The sequence below is a fragment of the Nycticebus coucang genome, chromosome 2, assembly GCF_027406575.1.
Source record: "Nycticebus coucang isolate mNycCou1 chromosome 2, mNycCou1.pri, whole genome shotgun sequence".
In the NCBI taxonomy this organism is placed as follows: Eukaryota; Metazoa; Chordata; class Mammalia; order Primates; family Lorisidae; genus Nycticebus; species Nycticebus coucang.
In genome coordinates, this window is record NC_069781.1 from 140722216 (window position 1) to 140744751 (window position 22536).

At 47.6% G+C, this 22536-nt stretch overlaps 1 protein-coding gene across 1 annotated transcript in view; it reads right to left on the reverse strand.

The window, feature by feature from the left end:
• Positions 1–1620: 1620 nt before the first annotated feature.
• ATP10A (ATPase phospholipid transporting 10A (putative)) overlaps positions 1621–22536 on the reverse strand; it is a 257523-nt gene continuing 236607 nt past the window's right edge. Inside the window, 9 exon segments of the mRNA XM_053582015.1 lie at positions 1621–2388; positions 2391–2893; positions 3002–3189; positions 3629–3733; positions 3812–3892; positions 5810–6010; positions 9514–9639; positions 13879–13955; positions 16565–16892. Of these exon segments, the coding sequence (XP_053437990.1) occupies positions 2264–2388; positions 2391–2893; positions 3002–3189; positions 3629–3733; positions 3812–3892; positions 5810–6010; positions 9514–9639; positions 13879–13955; positions 16565–16892 (1734 nt within the window). The 3' untranslated portion in view covers positions 1621–2263.

The following is a 22536-nucleotide window of genomic DNA, read 5'->3' on the forward strand; positions in this document are numbered from 1 at the left end:
GATCATCTTTGCAGATACCTGTGAACATCACTCATCCCAAGGAGCAGCTAGGCGGCAGTGCCACTATGACGTTTATTTCCCTAAACCAGCTTTGGTGTGTATATTCTTGAAGCCACTGCCTGGGCCATCCCATTTCCCAAGAGGAAGTATTAAATATGTGCAGAGAAAAGACAATCTTTGGGAAAAAAAGACAGATCACGAATGCAGGAAAAATCTGGAAACGGGGGCATCTTGAACCCTCAGATATTCAGATAAATATGCTTACCTTAACTCAGGAAACAGCAGCGCTGTTGTGAGAAAATTCTTTTGAAGCATGTTGCCTCAAGAACAGATTAGGTGGGCTCAGCGCCTGTAGCTCAGTGAGTAGAGCGCCAGCCATATACACTGAAGCTGGCAGGTTCAAGCCTGGCCTGGGTCTGCTAAACGATGACAACTGCAACCAAAAAATAGCTGAAGGTTGTCGTGGGTGCCTGTAGTCACACCTACTTGGGAGACTGAGGCAAGAGAATCGTTTAAGCTCTGAGGTTGTAGTGAGCTGTGACGCCACAGGACTCTACCAAGGGTGACACAGTGAGACTCTGTCTCAAAAAAATAAAACAGAACAGATCAGGTGGCCCTGGGCATGGGGGAGATGGGTTGGGATGGCTGTCACCTGTGGTCTGGCACTTCCAGCTGCCAAGCTGCCTCCCACCACTGTCTGTCTTCCCCATCTAACAGGACACAGATAATCTTCTGAGTCTTCACTCACAAAGCTCAGGAACTTTGAGGGGAGCTGACCTCTCTCCCAGCTCCAGCTGGGAGCCCCAGTCAGGATAATCCTTTCCACTCTGAGGACGTCATGCAACGTACACAGGGAGGGGCTAAGGAAACTGGGATTCCATTTGGAGTATGGAGATGAATGTCTTCTGTTCAGAAAGCAACAGGTGTAGCTCCATCCTGAGACTCCCGCCATTATATCATAGGAACAGAGGCTGCTTTAGGACATCACTGACCTTGAACGCTCAGGGAAGAGAGAAAAATCGCGGTTTAAAATGCCTAGTCCAATCACCCTCTCTTTGGTCTTGTGGACAGCGAGTTAAGCCTTCCTTTTCCAACTGAGCCGAGTGAGGTGCTCTTTCTGTTACTTGCAATGAGCCTCACTCACTGGACAACTCGTCGTTCTTTCCTGCTATGCTGCGCTCAGGAATTTGTCATCCTTGGCCCTGTCCGTGTTGCTGTTCTCTGCACAGAAGTCACAAGTGCTGTGCTGGAGGGAGCGCGCCCTGCCTATGCCACACCCCGCAGGGCCGAGAAGAGGAAATGCCTCAGAACTGTCTCGGGTTTCTCTCATTTTCTCCCTTTTCCTTTTCTAGGGGGAGAAACCTGACGGCTCATCAGACCAACGCCTGGGCACTCACACTTGAACAGCCTCATCCCTTGGCAGGAAGGGCCTGGGGGTGCTGACAGCCTGGTGCAGGGCACCCAGGCACAATAGGCTGTGTAGGGACAGTGGTGCCTGTGTCAACAAAACTGAGGCCAAGTCTGAAAGGCTGGCTCTGCGGCAATGAGATCACACTTTGTGAGGTCAGACACTAACCACTTCATAGGACACAGCGACAACAGGACACGCTTTTTTGCAAAGTGAAAGGTGTTTATTGCTTTTTATGATTTTCAGGCAAAATACTGCATAAGGACTGATACCCACAGGGAGATCTTTATGAAATGCCTGTGGAGAATGGGACGCTGGAATGAACTTCACACATGAATTTTTCTTGAGGTCTCGCTTTCCCTTTTCTGGGTGAGGGGAGCCCTCGACCTCCCCTGTGGGTGGAAGTGGAAGCCAGTGAGGGACCTGCCTGGGGGGGCCGCCTGCTCTGCCCTCTGTCACCTGTCACATGTCTCTGCATCTGCCCAGGGTCACTGCGCTCAGCCCCACATAGGCAAAGGACACGAATGTCGCAGAAAACAAACTGTACTGCATTTTCTTACAAAATGAGATGAAAAAATAAATCTAAACACTTTTCAAGTGTCATTCTTCTTTAAAACTTTTATATATTTTAAAGCTCTTATTTTTCTTTTCAATATACTCTATGTAGAACTTTGAAAAATAAAACTTTTTTTTTTTGGTACCTCTTGTTTCCTGTGTTAGCCTTGGAAACATTTAAAAATACATCTCCCTAGAATTCTTCTGTGCAAATAATAAACATAAATAATATTAACATCTATGTTATATATATATATATATAAAAAAGTCTTGAAATCAAGGTTTCCCTGGCAACCGCAGTCAGCTGCAACCCCCTGAAGGTGCTCCTAGAAGTAGTCTGTGGTCTGTCCCCGTAAGTCCTGCTCTGCCTGAGGGGGGCTGGACAGGAAGTCCCCATCCTGCTTGTCCATCTGCAAACTGCTCCGGGAGAACTGCAGGACGCTCCCCAGCCCACTGACCAGTGACAGGGAGGAGATCCAGTTGAGTGAGCTGAAGCTGGGCAGGCTGAAGAGAGACGACAGAGGAGCCGCCCTGCTGGCACTGGTGGATTTCACTTTGTACTCCCCGGGACACCCTTCCGGGACCGCTGCCCCCCACATGGAGGACCCTGGGGCCTGTGTGCTCAGCCCCTCCAGTACGGTGTCATCCCTCAAAGGCACACTGGTGTCCACCACGCTGGGCTCCCCGCTGGCCTCTGGGGAGCAAGCTGGCTGCGTGTGCCAAGAAGTGTGGGAGGCACAGTCTTGGGACAGGGGCGCAGAGGGGCTGATGTTTTCTCTGGTGGAGTGCTCAGGGGTTACATCTCCCCCGGGGCGTCCCTGAGAAGTCTCTGTGGGAGTGCTGAATCTCTTGGGGAACTTCCTGGCTGATTGGCGTCCCAGCTGCAGTGGGGTGGGGAAAAGGCTTCCCTGGAGGGCTTTGAAAAACAATCTGGAAAGAGCATATTAAGAGAAAGTTAGACATTGCACTTCCCGAGACTTGCAGGGCACGAGAGCAACACAAGGGCCATCCGGCCTTACACTCGCCTCTGCCGCTCACCTGGGCAGCAGGGCCGTGATAGGTGCTATGAGGCATATCAAGTAAAACACAGGGTCGCCCAGTAACGTCTGCATAGTCCAGTAAGGGTTGGACGGAGGGTAGCACGTTGCACAAGAAGAGTTGTAAATCAAAGCCACAGTGAAAAACAAAAGAATGCTGAAGCCACAAGTTATCCAGTTGAGCCAGGTCTGAGGGGGAAGAAGGAAAGAAAGGGCTTTTATTTCAACTCGGAAGTGACAATGGTGACAAGAAAAGTGCACCAGTCACCCCTGAGTGGGCAGCATGTTCTCAGGGCTCAGTTAAAAACTGGGGTCTTTCTTATGGGAAGTCGGTGGGGCTTAAGGAAGCCTCGGGAGCCCGTGGACACACACAGGTGAAAAGATGGAGTCGGGTGGGAGAGAAGGATGAGAGGGACAGGGGACGATGCATCTGGGAAGGAGCAGAGTGCCACCCAGGAGCAGCGTGGGTGGCACTCGGGTAGATGTTGTTTTCTTTTTCATCACCGTGAGGTAGGCTTTGCAGTCTCCTATCTGCTCATAAAACCTTCTAGGTCTCGTGGAATCTGCAGGAAAGTGTGGGGCCCGCAGCATCACCGTCCTTCCGGATGTGGAAGCAGCTGACTCTTACCCAGGTTCTGGTTTCAATACCCAGGTGCAGCAGGAAGGTGAGCAGTGCGATCGCGGTGATGGGCGTCCCCCAGGTAAACAGGTCCACATCTGAATTGTAGTAGGCCTGGAAGACAGCGGCATCTTGTATCGATGGGTCCCTGAAGACAGCTGATGGGGAAAACTGTGCTGGGTGCCAACTTACCAGGTAAGGAATGAAAAAGCAAATCAGGCTCTGGAAGGCAGCATCGACCATGTTTAACCAGAACGTCCATGGCCGGTATTCCTGGAAACAGAAGGAGAGCAGGGAGATGACGGGAAGTGCCCAGTGTTCTCCCTCAAGTCGTCAGAACCCAAATGGGTCACTTGTGTTGAAAAAGACAACCAAACACACACCCAGGACAGACAGAACTGGGGAAGGCCAGGAGGGGAGGGTTCTTATGCATAAATGCCTGCTAGCAAAAGCTATCAGAAAAGACCATGAAACCTCCAGCTTTGCACAGAGGCCATCACAACCGATGCATCCGTGAGGACGTCTACCCAGCCACTGCCTGTCTGTGCTGGGACCGGCACCACTCTAGTTATTGAGCCTTGTGGCCCAGGATAGTTATCTGGAAATATTTTTTTCTGCTCAGTTTTTCCTTTAAAATCCTTTGTCTCCCTTGGCCTTCCTTGTCATTGATTTTGGCACTTGCATTCCCGTTGAAGGCACTATTCCTGAGTAAGTATCTTCTGGTAGAGGCGGGAGCGGAGCACCTGCTGTTGGAGCGGGAGGCCCCACAGGGCAGACGGGAACACGACACAAGCACCTGCAGACCTCCCCGAGTTTGAGGTCCACAGTAAAAAGATACAACCTTTTTTCCCCCTCCTTTTCCCCCCTATTTTTTTCTCCAAGAAAGAAAGGACAGAACTGACTCTAAATCTTGCAAGGGAAAGCATCTGAAACTGTGGGTGTTTCCCCCAATCTGAGCCCTTTTATTTCTTCTGCTTTGTCAGGGGTTTGCCTCCCTTTGTAGAGGGTCCCTTAGAATGTTTCTTACAAGCAAATTTTTTAAAAGTAGAATATGGATGTATCCCAAGGTTCAAAAAGTTACATACCCACAAGCAAAAGTAACATGGATATAGATGGATAGAGCCTTCATTACCCAGGCGACCAAGTCTGTACCAAACCCTGCAAAGTGCTTAAGCAACTGGCCAGAAACTGGTCTGCAGGAAGTACAGAGCGGACAGAGGGGCTCCCACCAAGCACCTGGTGAAGTGCTGGCTCGGCTCTTCCCGCGGGTCATCTAACTCCACAGGAGGAACTCCCAGCACCTTTGTCCCACGGCAGGCCGAAGCTGGGAATGCCCCATGTGCCAGGCCCCCGCGGTCCTCCCTACCCTCTGACCATGTTGGACCAACTTCTATGGGAACTGATCATCCACAAAGCCAGCCAGGAGAAGTTAGCTTGTAAGAGAACAAATCTTAAATTAGAGATTGTTGTACACATGGGAGAAATGAGACTCTGTATTCTTCTTCCACACGTAGAGCGAATCAAACTGGGCACAGAGAAACACTTAGATCACTGATTTGCAACGGGTGGGCTGCAAGAGGATCCTACGTGTGCTGAGAAAAAATTTTAAAGACTTTAATTAAATTATGTTCAAAAGAAGTTCAAAGCACTCTTTTTTTGGATCAACATAATGTAAGTGTGCCGAGGAAATTTAGCTATAGGTTTAAGTGAGCTGTGAGATTTAAAAAAGATTGGAAAACACTGGACCACCTGGTCTGCTTTAGTGGCTGGCTAGGAAGAATCTGTCATTATTAATTTGTTAGTCTACTTGGTATATAAATGTGACCATATATTTACAACTTTTTGTTCTTTGAACAGTTCTGCAGTTTCTCTGTGGGTCTGTCTTCTTAATTCCTATTCAAAAGAAATCACTTTTTTTTTTTAAATCCTACTCAGGCCTCAGTGATCACCTGTGACTCCTCATGGGCCTTTCTGGGGCTGCGGGTGACCCTGGAGGCAGCTTCCACTCACTATACTTTCTGTGCTACAGAGGCGAGCAGACAGCATCCCTTTCTCTCCCTTCACAGGTCAGATTCTAGAATTTTAACAATTTGTCCAGGCTGTCCTTTTAAAGGCAGGCTTGGGGACACGCCCTCTCCAGAAAGTGAACCCGGAGGGCAGGAGCCAGGGAGGGCAGACTTGGTGCGTTACCTCCATGTTCTGGCCGCTCCTGTAGAGCTGGGGCTTGCTCAGCAGCACGTGGGCTGGCACATCCTTGTCCAGCACCCCAGTCACAAGTTGGGGAAGCGAGGAGAAGAGCAGGTTGAAGAAGATGAGATACCATTGGTCGATCATGGCGGACGCAGAGAAGCCACAGTAAAACTGGAACCAGAACAGCAGCCCCACAAACATCTGGAATCAAGGGAGGGCTCAGCTGAGTCTCAGTCTGCCTCCAGGCCCTCAGACAGGGCTCTGAGTCATGTAGGGGCTCGCTGTGACCAACGCGTGCACTGGCCGGATTTCCCCCAGAGACAGTGGCCCTAACCTCACCTCGAGCACTTGTGGCTGGCCTCTGCCTCCCCCTCCTGTGCCCTCCTTATCCCCTTAGGCATGAAGGGCTGGCAGAGGAGTTGGGAATTCCCAGGAGCATCCCTTGGAAGGATGAGGGTTTGTGCCTGAAGAACCACAGATCATCAACATAAAACAAAATCAACCTTTGACAAGGGGTCTAGGGCTGCTTGCATTTCAAGAGAGCCTGAGATTCCTTCACCAGTGATCCTCCTCCCTTTGTGACCCCAAACAAAACCTCATATCTGTGGCTACATCTCTGACCCTGTCACCTCTTTAGTCGCATGCCCTGAAGGTGAGGAGGGGCAGAGGACAATTCCTCCCCTTGCATAGGTAACAGGAAAGCTGATGACCATGCTGCCCTCACTGCCGTGGCTGAGCCCTGGTTACTTGATGGGCACTCTGCTGGATGTAGGAAAGTGAGAGCTGGGTAGGCTGAATCAGCCTCTCCAAGGCCCCGCTCAGTCGCAGTGGGAGTTGGGCTGGATCTCTGCTCACTGTCACCAGATCCATAGACACCAGTGGCCTGAGCACACGGCAGTTTGGCAGTGGCAAAGCATCCTTACACTTAGTAGCTGTGCAACTTGGCATGGATCGTTTCAGCCCCCTCTACCTCAGTCTCCTGGTCCATGGCATGGGTGTACACCTCAATGACACTTAGCCATGGGGTGGGTGCGAGGATTAAAGGACCTAGTGCATTTCGAGCACTCAGCAGAGTCCCTGCACTCTCTTAAGAGCTCACCTATAGCATGCTGTTAGTGGGAGTAGCTATTTCCCTTCTTTGAAGCTCAAGCTGTGACAGAGTTCTTACTCCACTTAGAGAAAAGGAAATAGAGTTTCCACGATGTTAAATGACTTGACCATTGTCACAGTATGAGTAAGGAACCCAACTTGTTCAACCAAGGAGGGGGTGGGTGGTGGCCTGGAGGACATGCTGTACCGTGCTGGGCACCCCATGGCCTGGATTTGGTTCTGGACCTGCAACTATCTACCTTCTGAGCCTAAATCAGCCACTTAACCTCTCTGAGATTGTGGTTTCTTGACCTGAAAATGGCTTGTTGTCATAATGGAAGAAATAATCTACGTTGATGAAACCTACCTTGACATCTATCTTCCAAATCCTGTTTCAATCCATGATTTAAATCTCTGAAAATGTAACTTCCCGCCTGCACACTGAAAACTGACTAATTTGGATTTTGTTTTCCATTGACTTTCTCCCCCTCCTCACTCCCACGGCTGACTTTCTTCCTCCCACCCCAGCAGATTCGGTCTAATGAATCATCAGTGAACAAATGGAGTCAAGTAAAAGAGGAAGAAAAGTCCTTAGATACAGAGGTTTTTTGTTCTCCCCTGTAGTACCAAGGAGCTTTCTTCCTAAACCATGGTTGCTATGGAAACCTTTCTTCTCTGCTCTTTATTGGAAAGGATGGCCAACTTATTCCTAGAACTGATGAATTTCTCATTTGAGGAGGCACAGTGATTATCCTTAAGCTCTTCATGTAGATTAATGCTTGTTAAAAAAGATCCTGTGTTTTTATGGAATAAAATCAGGGGTCTCCTCTCTGCTGTGCCCTGTGGTGAGGAGGGAGCTCAGAGAGGCAGGCAGGAGGCTCTGCCCTCTCCAGGTGGCCACTCTGGCCTTTGTTTGCATCTGAACTGCTGAATGGTTTGGCCTGTATCGTTATTACCATCCTCTCAATATAAGCTATGTTAATTGGGAATTACAGAGATGGTCTAGCTCACTGCACATTTTGTTTTTCAAGATTGAAAAAAAAAAATCCAAAGGCAGCAAATGTCTTGCTCAAGATGCTACAGCTAATAAGCGATGGAAAAGGGCCCACCCAGTCCCACTCACCCATCCATTCCTTTGGGACCTGGGGACCTCTAGGCTTACAGTTGTGTACTTGAGGTCTCACTGTGCCAGGGATTCAACACCAGGACGTCGATGGAAAGGACTCGTGAGCTAGCAAGCACGGGGCAGCCTGGCACAAGCTTCTGCAGATGCAGTCCCCAGCAGAACCTAACCTGAATTGATTTCCAGGACCAAATCTATCAAACTAGACATGCCCTGAGTAGTTCTGAGCATCTGTATTCATTTACTAGAAGATGGTTCAAAAACTGGGTGAGAGTGAGGGGGTGATAGAGATGGAAAACGAAAGGCAGAAGTCGTCTCTAAAGCAAACAGGAATGTGAATGAGAGCAGGGCTGGCGGCAGCTTAGAGTGAGCTAACAGAGATTTGTGTATGGAAACAGGGAAAAGAACATACCTTTTAATTTATTTTATTTTACTCTTTTCTCTTTTCAAAAGTGTCTAGGATAATTTTGAGCTTGAAGTGCTGTTGTCAAGACAGCTAGATTTATGGGACTGCCCTGGAAGGTCACTGAGTTTATTTATTTGATCTCCTTGTTTGCATGTTCAGCTGCAAGTTGTCAGAGGCAGGAGCCACAAGACTCAGCAACTCCCAAGCAGGCTATCTAGAAATCTCTTTTAAGTGGGGCAAGGTTCTCAGGAGGCCAGGTGGCCCAACCTGTCTGACAAACAGAGACTAAGAGTGCAACATCAAGAGCCAATGAAATGGGTCAGAGACCTGTCTTCACAGTCCCCAGAGACAGAATTACTCCCAGCCAAGTTGGTTGTGCATGACTTCAAGGAGTGGCAACTGAACCACAGATTGAGGTGATCAGAGGGGACCTGCCGGCCCTGCAAATACAGTAGAGTGTGGCAAGGCGGCCCCCTTCCTGCCCTCTCCAAGCCCCCCTGACCCGGGGACTCACCAAACTGGCCTCACGTGGGCTCATCCTGACAGAGGCCATTCAGTGTGGGAATTACAGTGTGACCAAGTCCCTCCTTCTGGTCCCAGGGCCACCAGGCATGCTTCTGCTTACCATTTGATTTTCCCTGTCTATTCTAGAGCAAGCGCTGGCGAGAGGACCCTGTTTGTGCAGAGCTCAGCAGCATGCTCCTGGGAAGCATATGGACAGTGGACAGCAGCAGGTGGCAGGTGGCCTGGATTAATGAAGTCTCCAAGACCTGCTTAGCTATGTGACCCTGTGCAAACTGCTGGCCTCTTGATTCCATGACTTATCATTGCAAACCCGTAAGTGGACTTCCTAGTGTTATCTACCTATTCTCACCACTGTTCTGCTCAGAGGGGCAGCGGCTCTTATGTACCCATGACTCTGAGCCTATAGGGTGCAGAGCAAGGCCAGGACTAGGGGAAACTCACAAAGGCCATGAGGCAGGAGGGAGTGGGAGGTCATGGGGTAGCCCACCAGCCTCATTCAGGTGACAGGCCTATGAATCTTGGGGCCTTTCCATCCAAATAAAGATGGTGTCAAATGCCCACCGTGTTTTTGTAGAAGAAGTACAGCACCATGTTGGCGAGCCGGGAATAGCACCAGTGTCCGTGAACAATTAAGAGTCTCTCCAGGTGTCGGAATCTCGGCACTGCGAAGTCGCTGGCCATCACTGCCTTGAAAGGGAGAGGTGTTTCTGTTACCAGCGATGCTTCCCTCCACATCTGATCTGTCTTCTCTCCCCAAAATGCAGAGAAGGGAAAACCCACAGGGCAAAGCTATCACAGGGCAAAGTGGCTTCCCAAGGCTTGCACCTCACTGTCCCTTCAGTTACAACAATGTGACATCCCCAAACACACTGGCTGGGGTACACTGTGTGATAGGAGTCATTCAATGTTTTAAATATATATAATTGATGGGTTTTAAAAAGGGTTTGCTTTTTATTTTTCATGCTGTTTTTTAATAAGTCAAAAACCACAGAGATGCATGACGTTTCCCTGCCTTTCTCCACCCCCAGAGGTTGTTTTCCTCTAAATCACCCTATGTCCACCCCAAGAGGAGCCAAAGCTGCTCCCTCTGTGTGGATCAGAGACAGACATCGGCCCCCCTGGGAGGTGCATTTTGGGTTGTTGTCCACATGGCTCTGTGGCAGGGCCAGGCCCACAGCTCTGCTGGCTTCCCACATACTCTGTCCTGGGACGCCGGCTGTGGGCAGTGCATGGGGAGCGGGTAGGACGGAGATGTGTGCTTCCTCCAGGACAGGAAGGACACCAGAGTCTCCCGCACTTTTCTGGGCATTGTGCTTGCACAATCCAGCTAACAGGGCCAGAAAAATGCCACAAAAATGATACTTTTTGTCCCCAGAATAACTTGAAACCTCATTATATGATGAATTTCTTTATTTGGAAAAAAAAATCAAAATGGCAGGAATAGCTAGATTTCTTACCTTCAGAGAATCATTCTACTCAAAAATGTCAATCTGCCTTTAACATTTAACTGATCTCTCTAATGCAGAGAACAGACTGAATTATGCCTCATGGTGGGCTTGAAATAGAATAACGTCGTTCTGAAAAGCTTGAAATCCTAGAACATTAATTTTCTGAACCAAATGTTAAGGATTTCAAAGAAAGGGTCTCTATATGTCTTCCCGTCAATGTCATAGTTAAATGGCTGTTTGTTCTTTAACGCTTCATTCACCTATCCCATGACTCATTCTCTCAGAATACATTTTTTAACACCCCACTACTGTCATGAGTCAGACATGATCCCCATCTTCAACAGAGTCAGTGTAAAAACTCAGTCAAAATGGACAGTTGTTAAAAAGAGGCTACAAACGCCTGTAATCCCAGCACTCTGGGAGGCTGAGGTGGGTAGATCACCTGAGCTCAGGAGTTTGAGATCAGCCAGCCTGAGTCAGAGTGAGACTCCACTTCTAAAAATAGCCGGGCATTGTGGCAGGTACCTATAGTCCCAGCTACTTGGGAGGCTGAGGCAAGAGGATCACTTAAGCCCAAGAATCTGAGGCTGCTGTGAGCCATGACACTATGGCTACCAAGGGTGACAATGTGAGACTGTCTCAACCCCCCACCCCTCCACCAAAAAAAAAGAACAGAGGCTACTTGCCTACAAGGTGGGCCTCCAGGTTATCTTTGAAGAAGCAATAGCAGCTCTGCTCACCATCCTACCCCAAGTCTAGGCCCCAAACACAATCCCTGTCCTTCTGTGAAAGTGGCCCTCCCATAGCCGGGCATTGTGGTGGGTGCCTGTAGTCCCAGCTACTCGGGAGGCTGAGGCAAGAGAATCGCTTAAGCCCAGGAGTTGGAGGTTGCTGTGAGCTGTGTGAGGCCACGGCACACTACAGAAGGGCATAAAGTGAGACCCTGTCTCTACGAAAAAAAAAAAAAAGGAAAGTGGCCCTCCCAAACACCACCAGCTTTTCTGGAAATTCCATGAAAACCAGAATTGGAGATGTTGTGAGCACACTATATACTTGGTCCCCTTCCCAGTGCTCAGCTCTCAGGGGTGTGTGGCCCACACAGAGGACTAGGGGAGCCCAGGAAGACCCAGCTCCCTGGGAGCAGCGGGCTCCTGTTCATCCCTGCCTGGGATGGCCTCCCCATCTTGGCTGCACCCAGGAGCTACAACTCCTCGTGACTCATCCTCGGGGGCTCAGCTGTGACCCCCGACATCCCTGCTGCCTCAGCATCCTGCAGCCTATCTCTCAAAGGACTCAGCTGTCCCTTTGTTTGGTGGACAAAAATGCAAGCAATAGGGGCCTAGTCACCTGAGAATAAGGCACTTGAACAACAATAAGAAAAGCTATCAAGCCCTGTCACCATCATACGTCTCACTTTCCCAATAAAGGTGTGCACCTTTCTTTGGGGGGTGGGGGTGGACAGAGTCTCACATGGTCACCCTCGGTATAGTGCTGTGACGTCTTAGTTGACAGCAACCTCCAACTCTTGGGCCAATCGTAATAACCAGCAAAAGGACCCCTATAGGGCCCCTAACTGTCTCAGCCTGAGTCCCCACACGTCTCAACCCCATCCCCCACCCCCCACCCCCGGCAAAATCCAGGAACAGGTTTCAGAATAGAATGAGGAAGTTCCCTGAGTTCCCAAAAACTCCTAGCCACAGGTAAAACAATGGTGACAGCTTACTCAAGCAGAGATTCCCAAGCTAAGTTTGTCCCAGTGCCAACCACCACGATGTAACCCCTTGAGCAAACTCACTGTAACCCTGTCCCAAGCTACCCCATGAGCTGACCAGCCATGTTCTGCTTCTGTGCCTGCTTGCCAACACAGCACAAAAATGGTATAAAAATCAGCCTGCTCCTCATTTCGGGGCCATTTGCCTTTGGGCAGCAGTCCCCTGCGCAAGTGTAATAAATCACCAAGGTCCCCTGTGCAGTTGTAATAAATCACCACCTGAAGTGGGGTCCAAGTCTTTCTTCCAGGTGGCAAATGAGTACAACACAGTGATTCTGTTGCCTCAGCCTCCCAAGTAGCTTGTCACAATGCTTGGCTATTTTTTAGAGACGAGGTCTCGCTCTGGCTCAAGCAATACACTGGCCTCATCCTCTTAAGTGCTGGGATTACAGGCGCGAGCCACCACCCCTGGCTAGGTGTGCAGCTTTAAATAAATACAGATGGGCCTGGGCACATCCTCTGGCAAATCACACCATTCAAAGCTGCATCTTGGGGCACGTGCTCAGAGGTTCTCACCACCTCTCCCATAGATCCCCAGGACGCGGGTCCAGTGCCTGCACCTTTGGGAGGGAAGCATGGATGGTGGGCCAGGCTCTCTCTAGCCACACACTCACCATTCCAGTCTTTCATACAAAAGGTATTCACTTGTCAAGTTTCTCTACCCAGGGAGCTGTAAGGCACTGCCCTTGTCAGCTTTTTGCTATAGAAAATAGTGAAAACGGGCAATGTTGACAAAGTCAGAATGAATTAACCATTTTGTTCATTCATTCAGTAAAGGTTTTTTTAGCTCTCCCCCACCCCACCATGTATGGAGCTGTGAAGACAGGGAGCCAAGGTGGACTCTGTTTTTAATTTCATGAATGAAGGAAAAACATATGTGTAACAGAACACAGTGATTCAGGGCTGGTGAAGGCAGGGGACTAGGGAAGTGCCGAGGACGGGACTGAGATGGGACGGCTGTGCTTCCAGCGTGGCACCTTCAGCAGACAGTTATCTTAATAACAAGTAAGAAAATTCATGAGCTTTTCAGGGGCCTGACACACCGTCTGTGCCCAGTAAATAATTCCCGATTGAATGAATGAATCAGGGAATAAATGAGCTATGAATACAGGAAGGTCAGTATCCTGATTTTTGCAAGAACATACTGTTCCCTGGAGTCTCTACCTATTAAAAAAAACGCTGTGATTCAAACACAACTAAATGTTGGAAAGGGCTGTTACACTACATCCAAAAGAAGCACATTTTTAATTAACTCATTTGTCCAGTGTCTGGATCGCACGTTGAGAATGGGCAGTGACAAATGAAAAACGCAGAGCTGAATCTTCATGTGAGTCAAGATGGCTATGTTCTATTTTTACAGTGACACCACATGTCCACCCACAGTAAAGTCATTTTTCTTTTTTTTAAATAGTATCATTAAGTGTCCAGGAACAGGAAAAAGTGCCTTCCAGGGATGGGCCATGAAAGGCCAGACAGAAGGCGATGAGTCACCCTGCCTCTCCCCAACCACTTCTCAAAAATATACTTATAATATAGGAAGATGTGTTTGTCACACATTGCTTCTTCTTCCTAACATCAGCTGTGCTGAGGGCAAACCTTTTGCTTCCTGAGAGCCCAGAGGAAGCTGGGACAGCTCACAGTGTGATAGGACAAAGGGTCAACAGGACCATGTGGTCCCACAGGACAGCTGAGCCGAGGGGTCTTTACCTGCATGCCCTCCTGGCCCAAGATTCCCACACCCACATCTGCCACCTGGATCATGCTGACATCATTGGCTCCGTCACCTGGAAACAGCACAGGCAAGGAGAACTGTTTGAGTCAGGTTGTACAGAATCACATCAACTCAGTGGGTTTTCTTGGCACCTTGCAGGACTGAGTCCCATGAGAGAGTCACAGGGAAGACCGAGGGAAAGGCAGCTTGGCCTTGATACTGGGGGAACCGAGTTAGACAGTCACAATATATCATGGAGCCGGGCCTGCAGCTGCCAGCACCCTGAGGGACGCTAAGGAAGCATCCTAGAGCCCAGACACCGCTCCCATACCAACTGCCCTGCAGTGTTCACTCTTATATGCTCATCGGGACCTTACCATGGTGTCCAGAGCATGAGAGATGCCATCATCGTCACCTTCATCACAGTGATTAAACTATTCCATCCAGGCAGCCAAGGCTACTCAGCTCATACTTCCATAAGTGGTTTCTACACTAAAGGCATGAAGCTGTGTCCCGCTCAGCAAACCACAGAGCTCTCTTTGCACACTGGTGAGCTGCCAGCGTATCAGCCACCTTGACCTCTGGGCCCACTAAGGGTGCAACTAAAGAGAGCTTCTATTTATTCTGTTAAGCTATTGACAGAAAATGTTTAGGAACACAGGGCATAGGTCAGAGCATGAGACATCTTTGGGGAAAAGCAAGCAGAGACATCAGTAATCGTTCTTAGAACGGAGCAGCAGAACAGCCAAATCACAGCATCTGTCTCAAGCTGCACAAATGTAAAAGGTGTGGACATAGCAGGTCAGAGTGATTCAGACCATGGCTATAGGACATCTCTTTCCTGTATTTTCCTGTTCTTTATTAGGTTGGGCCCAAACATGGGTGATCAGTCAATATTTGCCAAACTGAAATTCTGTGAAGCAATAGATATCTGTACAGCCTTCTCCAGAATGTGACATTCAGAGTGTGCTGAATTGCGCTCTCTCCATTAGAAACTGAGGAGGAGGTGCACGGATGCTTTAACTCATGAGCAAAGCAACAAACTACTGTTCTTATGGCCATTACTCTCTTATCCCTTTTTAGATTCTAGTTTGTTTTTTCTTTCTGTTTAGCCAGCCAAGACTTTCCTCCCATTTTGTAAATCAATGCCAGACACCACTGATTGAGTGGCTGGGCCAGACGCTGACCAGGTAGGGATAACTGGATTGATCATTCCTATCTTACTCCAGCCTTATGAGGCTGACGCTGACCTCACATTCCTGGCACAGACAATGTACCAATGCTCAAAGGAGGAGGGTGAGCAGTGAGAGGTGCTGGCTGACCTGCACACCCACCTCAGCTCCTGCCCAGAGCACATGCCCAGGAAACCTGAAGGCCGCAGGCACATCAGGCACCTGATGGTTCAGGACAGCCTCTCCAGGGAGGGACCCAGGCCTGGAGGAGCTGCCTGTCCTCCCTCAGCCTGGACTAGAGGCTATGGCCATTCACTTCCCTCCTGCCTCCTGGGCACACACCCTGTGTCCACTTGTGCACGCTGCTTAGCAGATGTGCAGGGCCAGGTCTTTACAACAAATGCACGGTCCTAATCCCACCGCATCTCAGGCTCTATGGTGGGCTCCTGGGGCCAGGTTGGGAGGTGGGGGGACTATTGGGATAGGGCAGCAATCCCCATTGCAACGAGCAGTGGCTGTCACAGACAGCAGAAAGTATTGCAATTACTGTCGCCTGATTGTTGAGAACTCTTTATGTCAGAGCCAGCTCTCACATAGGGGTAGATTACATGTGTATGAGGGCTGTCTGGAAACTATCAGCCACGTAATATGAAAAATCGAGGCTGGATACTTTCTTGACTAGTTACAGGGAGCCCAAACTGTTGTGTATCTGGAGACAGTGACCATCACCTCTTTCCCAGGTGGGGCTGTTGAGTGCCTCCCGGAACCTGTGCTGGAGATCAGGCCTGAACCAGAAGTGGGAGGAGGGATGCTCTGGAAGTCACCAACACCCCATATTGGAAGAGGGGGCCAAAAGGCTCTCCAGGCCAACACTATCTCAGGGAGAAGCCACCATCAGCTACACAGCCTGTAAGTAACTGACATAAAATTGAACAGTGCTTCTTATCTTAGGATAGATTTATTTAACTAGGTGCGTATCTTGGAATGATCAGCAAAGCTCAGCTGACAAGAGGTGATGGGAATTCAGATCACCACGAAGTCTCTGGGTCTGTGTGGCATTACAAAGCCCAGGTCCGCAGGAGACTCACCACTCGTGAAAGAACTTCTTAACCTTAACCCTAAGTCAGCCTTGGTTTAGGGTATCTTAGCCATATCCTCTGCTCTGGCCTGGGATGCCCAGGACTGGTAGGTCTTTATATCCTGTTTCCCGAGAAGCAAGGAAAGCTCCACCTCATTGTCTTAAGTGGTATTGACCTTGATGTGCACCTGGAACTGCTGCTACTGTATTTTGTGACTTTCTAGGGTAAGCTTTAAATTCAGAATGAGCTGCCTGTCTTATCACACTGGGTAGGATTTTATAAACAGACAAAAAAAAAAAAAAAAGACAAGGACGTGTTTGCCTACCTACGGCGTAGCATGGAAGGGTGCTAAAATTTCAGGTCGTGCTGGGAAAAGGCAGCTGAAGGGGACAGCTGGGGGATGGGCCCTGGTAAGCAGCCCACATACTTGCCTATGGCCAGGGTCATGGCCTTGAGCTTGCTTCTGACCAGCTTTACCACCATGCTCTTCTGCAGAGGTGTGGACCGACAGCAGAGAACTGACCGGCATTGTTTGGCAAGGAAGAGAAATTTGTCTTCCAGGTTTCTGTCCAGGGCGTAGGCCAGACTTCGCCCATCGATCACGAGGCTCGGGCCGGGGTTGGAGGCAGTGGATGAGGGGGGTGTGCTGAGAGGGGAGAATCCCACGCTCACTTTGTCGTCCATCTTCTCGGGGTCGCTGTGGAGGTCCCTGGACTGCACGTAGTGTAGGCACTGGTCCAGCAGGGCTGCACAGGCTTCCTGAAAGAACGAGAGGGTGGAGCGGCTCACTCTGGGGCATACCACAGGTGCCTCTGGGGCCGACACCTCCCAGGGCCCCAGACTGTGGCATCTGGCTGCTCAGAAGGCTGCCCTCCAGATACATGAGTGTCGGCTTAAGAGAAGGACTGACCCCAGGAGAAGAGAACAAACTAGTTTAGGTTTCAGTACGATTCTACTTGAATGCCTGGGACATAATGCAGAGGCTGGAATGAAATGTCCCCACCTTGGGGGCCTGCTGGACAGAAGGCCCTGCACACCCGTCCCCAGAGCTCTCTGAGGCCCTTCCTGAAACATTTTTGAGGTACCAACAGCAGGGAATACGGCTCCTTAGAATCCTTTATTATGATTAGCCCTCCAGAAATGGGATCATCAGTGTACTCCCTGAGTCTCCAGTCCTACCAACAAAAGAACAAATAAAGTATAACTACTCAGGCTTTTAATTGGCAAAATGGGATGTGAATTCCAGAGAGAGGAGGAAAATCTACTGGGGGACGTACTAGGAATCAGAAACAGGCCCTGGCCCCGGGGGTTGATAACTGCCAGGAACACACACACCTGGGGGACAGGGAGGCCCCCACGCTCCGCAGTGAGCCCGCCAAAGTACTGACTAGCTCCCTGAAACACCCACTGGATACAGACAAATGCTCACTGAGGACTTTTTGCATTCAGAAAACTGAGACTAGAGCAAAGCAGCCTAGAAGTCACAGTTACTGCCCCTGGGGCAAAGGCAGACAGCTGGACACACTTGGAATCTGAGAAAACCACCAACTGGATGTGCAACAGTGTTACTGGACACGGAAAGGAGAGGGAGAAAACTACTTCCAGAGCAGGGAAAGGGAAGCCCTGGTAACTGGGGAGAGCCCTGAGGAGGGTGCAGGATGTCGCCGCACAGGAGTTCCCTGGTCCTCAGCTTAAAGAGCTGACAAGGCTGGCTGTGGGGAAGAGGAGCAGGCAGGATGCAGAGGCAGCTACCTGAGAACTCTGGAGTGAAGAGTGGCCACTGGGTCAGAGAGGAAGACTGGTAGACAAGGAAACCAAGGGTGGCGGGGTCTCCCTTTTCACACTGGAGGCCGCATTGGCCAGAGGCATCCCGGAGCCAAGAAGTGGACTCCAGGGCAGCTCCTGCAGCTCCTGCAGCTCAAGCTGAGGGGCAAGATAGAGAGCTCCTGTGCTCAGAGGAGCCAGAGGAAACCTTTAACTTTGGTTTCTTTCTTGTTTCCTCTATTCTCTTGACCTCAGTCCCAGGCAGTCCCACGGCTACAGTGGCCGTGTAGGAACAGGGGGAGAGGAGGCAACAGGACCATCTCCTGTTGGACAGTCTGTGAGGATGAACCTTCTTTTCTCTGAGAGAAGCCTTGGCCCTTTGTTCTCTCCCTCCCACCACGACTTGGCTCTGGACATGGGTGAAGGTGCAGAAAATACAAGGAGAGTAAGGGCCAAACTCTAGCTTTCTTGCCAGAGGAATAAAATGGGATTCCTGAGGCACCAGAAGGCACTGGAAAGATTGCAAAGATTGCTGCCTGACCCCATGATGTCATTTATGAATTTCAGAGTTCACCGGTAATCTGTGTATACACAGATACCACCCCAAACTGTGTAACAAAGCCTTTGAAAATCAAACTCTGGAGTTCCAAACCGACATCTGGAGGGCAAAAATTTGAGATAAGTTGTAATAAATAAACCTGCCTTTGAAACCAATACCCCGAGGCTGTTAAGATAATCAACCCAACAGAGTGATTCTCTGCTTAAAATCCACATTCCCAAAAGAAATGAAAAATGACCCAAGTGCCTTAATATTCAAAATGTCCATAATACACTCCAAAGCTTCCTTGGCATACAGAGAACCAGAAAAATCTCAACTTGTGTGAACAAAGATAATTTAACAGAAGCCATGGACAATGAAGATGACATATACTGGAATTTTCTGACAATGACTTTAAAAATATGCCAAGAAGTAAAGCTGAGCATTCCACAAAAGAATAGAAAGACAGAGTCTCAGCAAAAAACTCTATATGCAAGAAGAACCAAACAGATTTCAGAACCAAAAAATACATTAACCCAAATAAAAAGCTCACTGGATTGTAAATCACTTCTGTAAATACTCTGCACTTTGTAAGTGTGAGCCAGGCATAGTGACTTCCTTCAAAAGAATGCAACATAAGGCCAGGCACAGTGGCTCATCCCTGTTTTGAGCTCACAAGTTGGAGAGCAGCCTGAGCAAGAGTGAAACCCTATCTCTACTAAAAATAGAAAAACTGGTGCCTGGTGCCACAGCAGGTGCTTGGAGTTCCAGCTCCATGGGAGGCTGAGGCAAGAGAATTGCTTGAGCTCAAGAGTTTAAGGTTGCTCTGACCAACCTTATGATGATGCCACAGCACTTTGCCCAGGGCCACACAGTGATAGTCTATCTCAAAACAAACAAACAAACAAACAAACAAATCAGTATAGAAAGGGACAGAAAGTGGTAAGTTTATAGCAGTGATGTCATGTTGACACTGTGCACCCTTGATAAGACAGGAACATGGCACTTTATCTCCATGGTCTTCCTCCCCCAAACCCATCCCTCCACTTTAGTCATAAAAACATTATAGGGAAATTCTATTTAATACTAAGTATGTGAATAGTACTCTTTAAAAATGTCAAGGCCATTGAAAACAAAAACAGTCTGAGAAACTGTCACAGCCAAGACAGCCTAAGAAGGCATGATGACTAAATGTAATCTGGGATCCTGGACAAAGTAAAGCAATCCGAATATAGTATGGACTTAAGAAAGCAAAAATGGATTAGTATTGTTCATTAACACAACAAATGTATTATGCCAGTGTAAGATTAATAAATAACAGGAGAGTTTGTGTATGTGGCTTATATGGGAAGTCTCTGTACTAACCACACCTTTTCTGGAAATCTAAAATCATTCTATGAGGTTTGACAATTCAGTTCACAAACTCATCCCCCCTAAAAAGTGCTATATACCTCACTGCTGAATATCAGTAGGGTCACCAGATGGTGAAGAGGAGCACTTTAAAGGTGACCCTGGGGATATTCAGCAATGAGGTATGTAGCACTTTTTCTAGTATGAGCTTCTGAACTTTCTAGAATGGGTTTTCAGATCTCACATATATAAAGTTTATTTTAAAAGACTTAGTGGGCTCAGTAGCAGAATGATGTTGAGAGAAAAGAGCCAGTGGACCCAAAGACAGATCAATAGAAATGATCCAACTGAACAACAGAAAAAAAGCTTGAGAAGAAACATGAAGACAGCCTCAGGGACCTTTGAGGCAATACCAGAAAAACCTAGCATTCATGTCATCAGTATACTAGATGATAAGGGAAAGTGTAGCATAGAAAAAATGGCAAAAAATAAAAAAGAAAAGAAAAAGAAAAGAAATGGCTGAAAAACTTCTCAAATTTGGTGAAAGATATAACCCTACAGATTCAAGAAACTTAGCAAACCCCAAAATGTGCCCCTAAAGAAATCCATACCCAAACATGTCATAATCAACCTGCCTAAAACTAAAAAGGAAAAAAAAAAAGTCCTAAAAGCAGCCAGATAAAAACAAATCCTTAGTTTGAAGGTAACAATGATTCAAATGACTGTGCACTTCTCATTAGCAACCAGAACTGAAATATTTTTTAAGTGATGGAAGAATTGCCATTTCAATTTCTTTTCTTTTCTTTTTTTTCTTTGTAGAGACAGAGTCTCACTTTATGGCCCTGGGTAGAGTGCCGTGGCATCACACAGCTCACAGCAACCTCCAACTCCTGGGCTTAAGCCATTCTCTTGCCTCAGTCTCCTGAGTAGCTGGGACTACAGGCACCCACCACAACGCCCGGCTATTTTTTTGGTTGCAATTCAGCCAGGGCCAGGTTTGAACCTGCCACCCTCGGTATATGGGGCCGGCGCCTTACAGACTGAGCCACAGGCGCCGCCAGCCATTTCAATTTCTTATAGCCAATGAAAATACCCTCCAGGAATGAAGGATAAAGAAATTCTTTGATGAAATAACAGAATTCATTGCCAGCAGTCTTGCTTTAAAGACTTCCTTTAAAGTGCTAAAAGAAATTCTTCAGACAAAAAGGAAATCGTGCCACAAGGAAAGTTGGAACATCTTTTGTTTGCTGACACCTAACATACAAGAGCTGAATCACACCCTTTACCAACTGAATATAATTGACACTTACAGACTCATCAGCCAACAACAGCATAATACACATTCTTTTCAGGGGAATATGAACATTTATCAAGACAGGCCTTATGTATACACCAGGTCATTAAAAAATACAAATAAACTTTAACAAATTTAAAAGAAATGATAAAAAACATGTGCTCTGACCATAATGGCATTAGACTAGAAATCAGTCACAGAAAGATAACAGAAATCCTCAAATACTTGGAAATGAAATAAACATTTCTAAATAGCTTACAAGGATGGCTTATAAATTATTAGTAATAGTTAAAAAGAGAATGGCCAATAGTACTTGAATGCTAAATTTTGTTGTGAAATAAGAAAAAAAATTCTCATCCATATTCCTCACAAATATAGATGACAAAATCCTCAACAAAATATTAGTAAATATTGGCTTGGTGCCTGTGGCTCAAGCAGCTAAGGCACCAGCCACATAAACCTGAGCTGGCAGGTTCAAATCTAGCCCGGGCTGCCAAACAACAATGACGGCTGCAACCAAAAAATAGCCGGGTATTGTGGCGGGTGCCTATAGTCCCAGCTACTTGGGAGGTAGAGGCAAGAGAATCACTTGAGCCCAGGAGTTGGAGGTTGCTGTGAGCTGTGATGCCATAGCACTCTACTCAGGCCAGCAGCTTGAGGCTCTGTCTCAAAAAATATATATATATATATATTAGCAAATATGATCCAACAATATATAAAAAGAATAATGTAACCATGAACTACTGGGATTTATCCTGGGAATATAAGCTGGTTCATTATTTGGAAAAAATCAATGTAATATACTATATTTATAGTCAAAAGAAGAAAAAGCAAATGAAAAATCATTTTGTAAAATTCAACATCTATCATAATTAGAAAACTTATTAGATAAGAAACTTCCTCAACCTGACAAAGAGCACCTATGGAACACCTACAGCTAAGATTGTACATAATGGCAACAGACTGACGTTTTCTCATTACATAAGAAATAAAACAATGATGTCCACTTTAGTCACTCCTGTTCAATCTCATACTAGGAGTCCTAGCCAGTGCAATAGGCAAGAAAAACAAACAAAAGTCATGTAGATTGGAAGGGAAAAAGGGAAACTCTCTTTGTTAGCAGATGACATAATTGACCATAGAAAATTCCAATGGATCTAAAATAAATTACTAGAAATAAAAAGCAAGCTTTGTGGAACAAAGAATATAAAGTTAGTACACAAAATCAATTTATTTCTACATACATTTAACACTTGAACATACACTTCTACATACATTAACAGGTTGAACTGAAAAGGTTCATTTATATTCAGATTTTCTTTTGCCTCTGCCACCCCTGAAACGGCAGGACCACCCCCTCCTCTTCCTCAGCTGATTCAATGTGAAGACAACAAAGACAAGACCTTTATGATGACCTAATACTACTTACTGAACAGTGAATGTATTTTCTCCTTCTC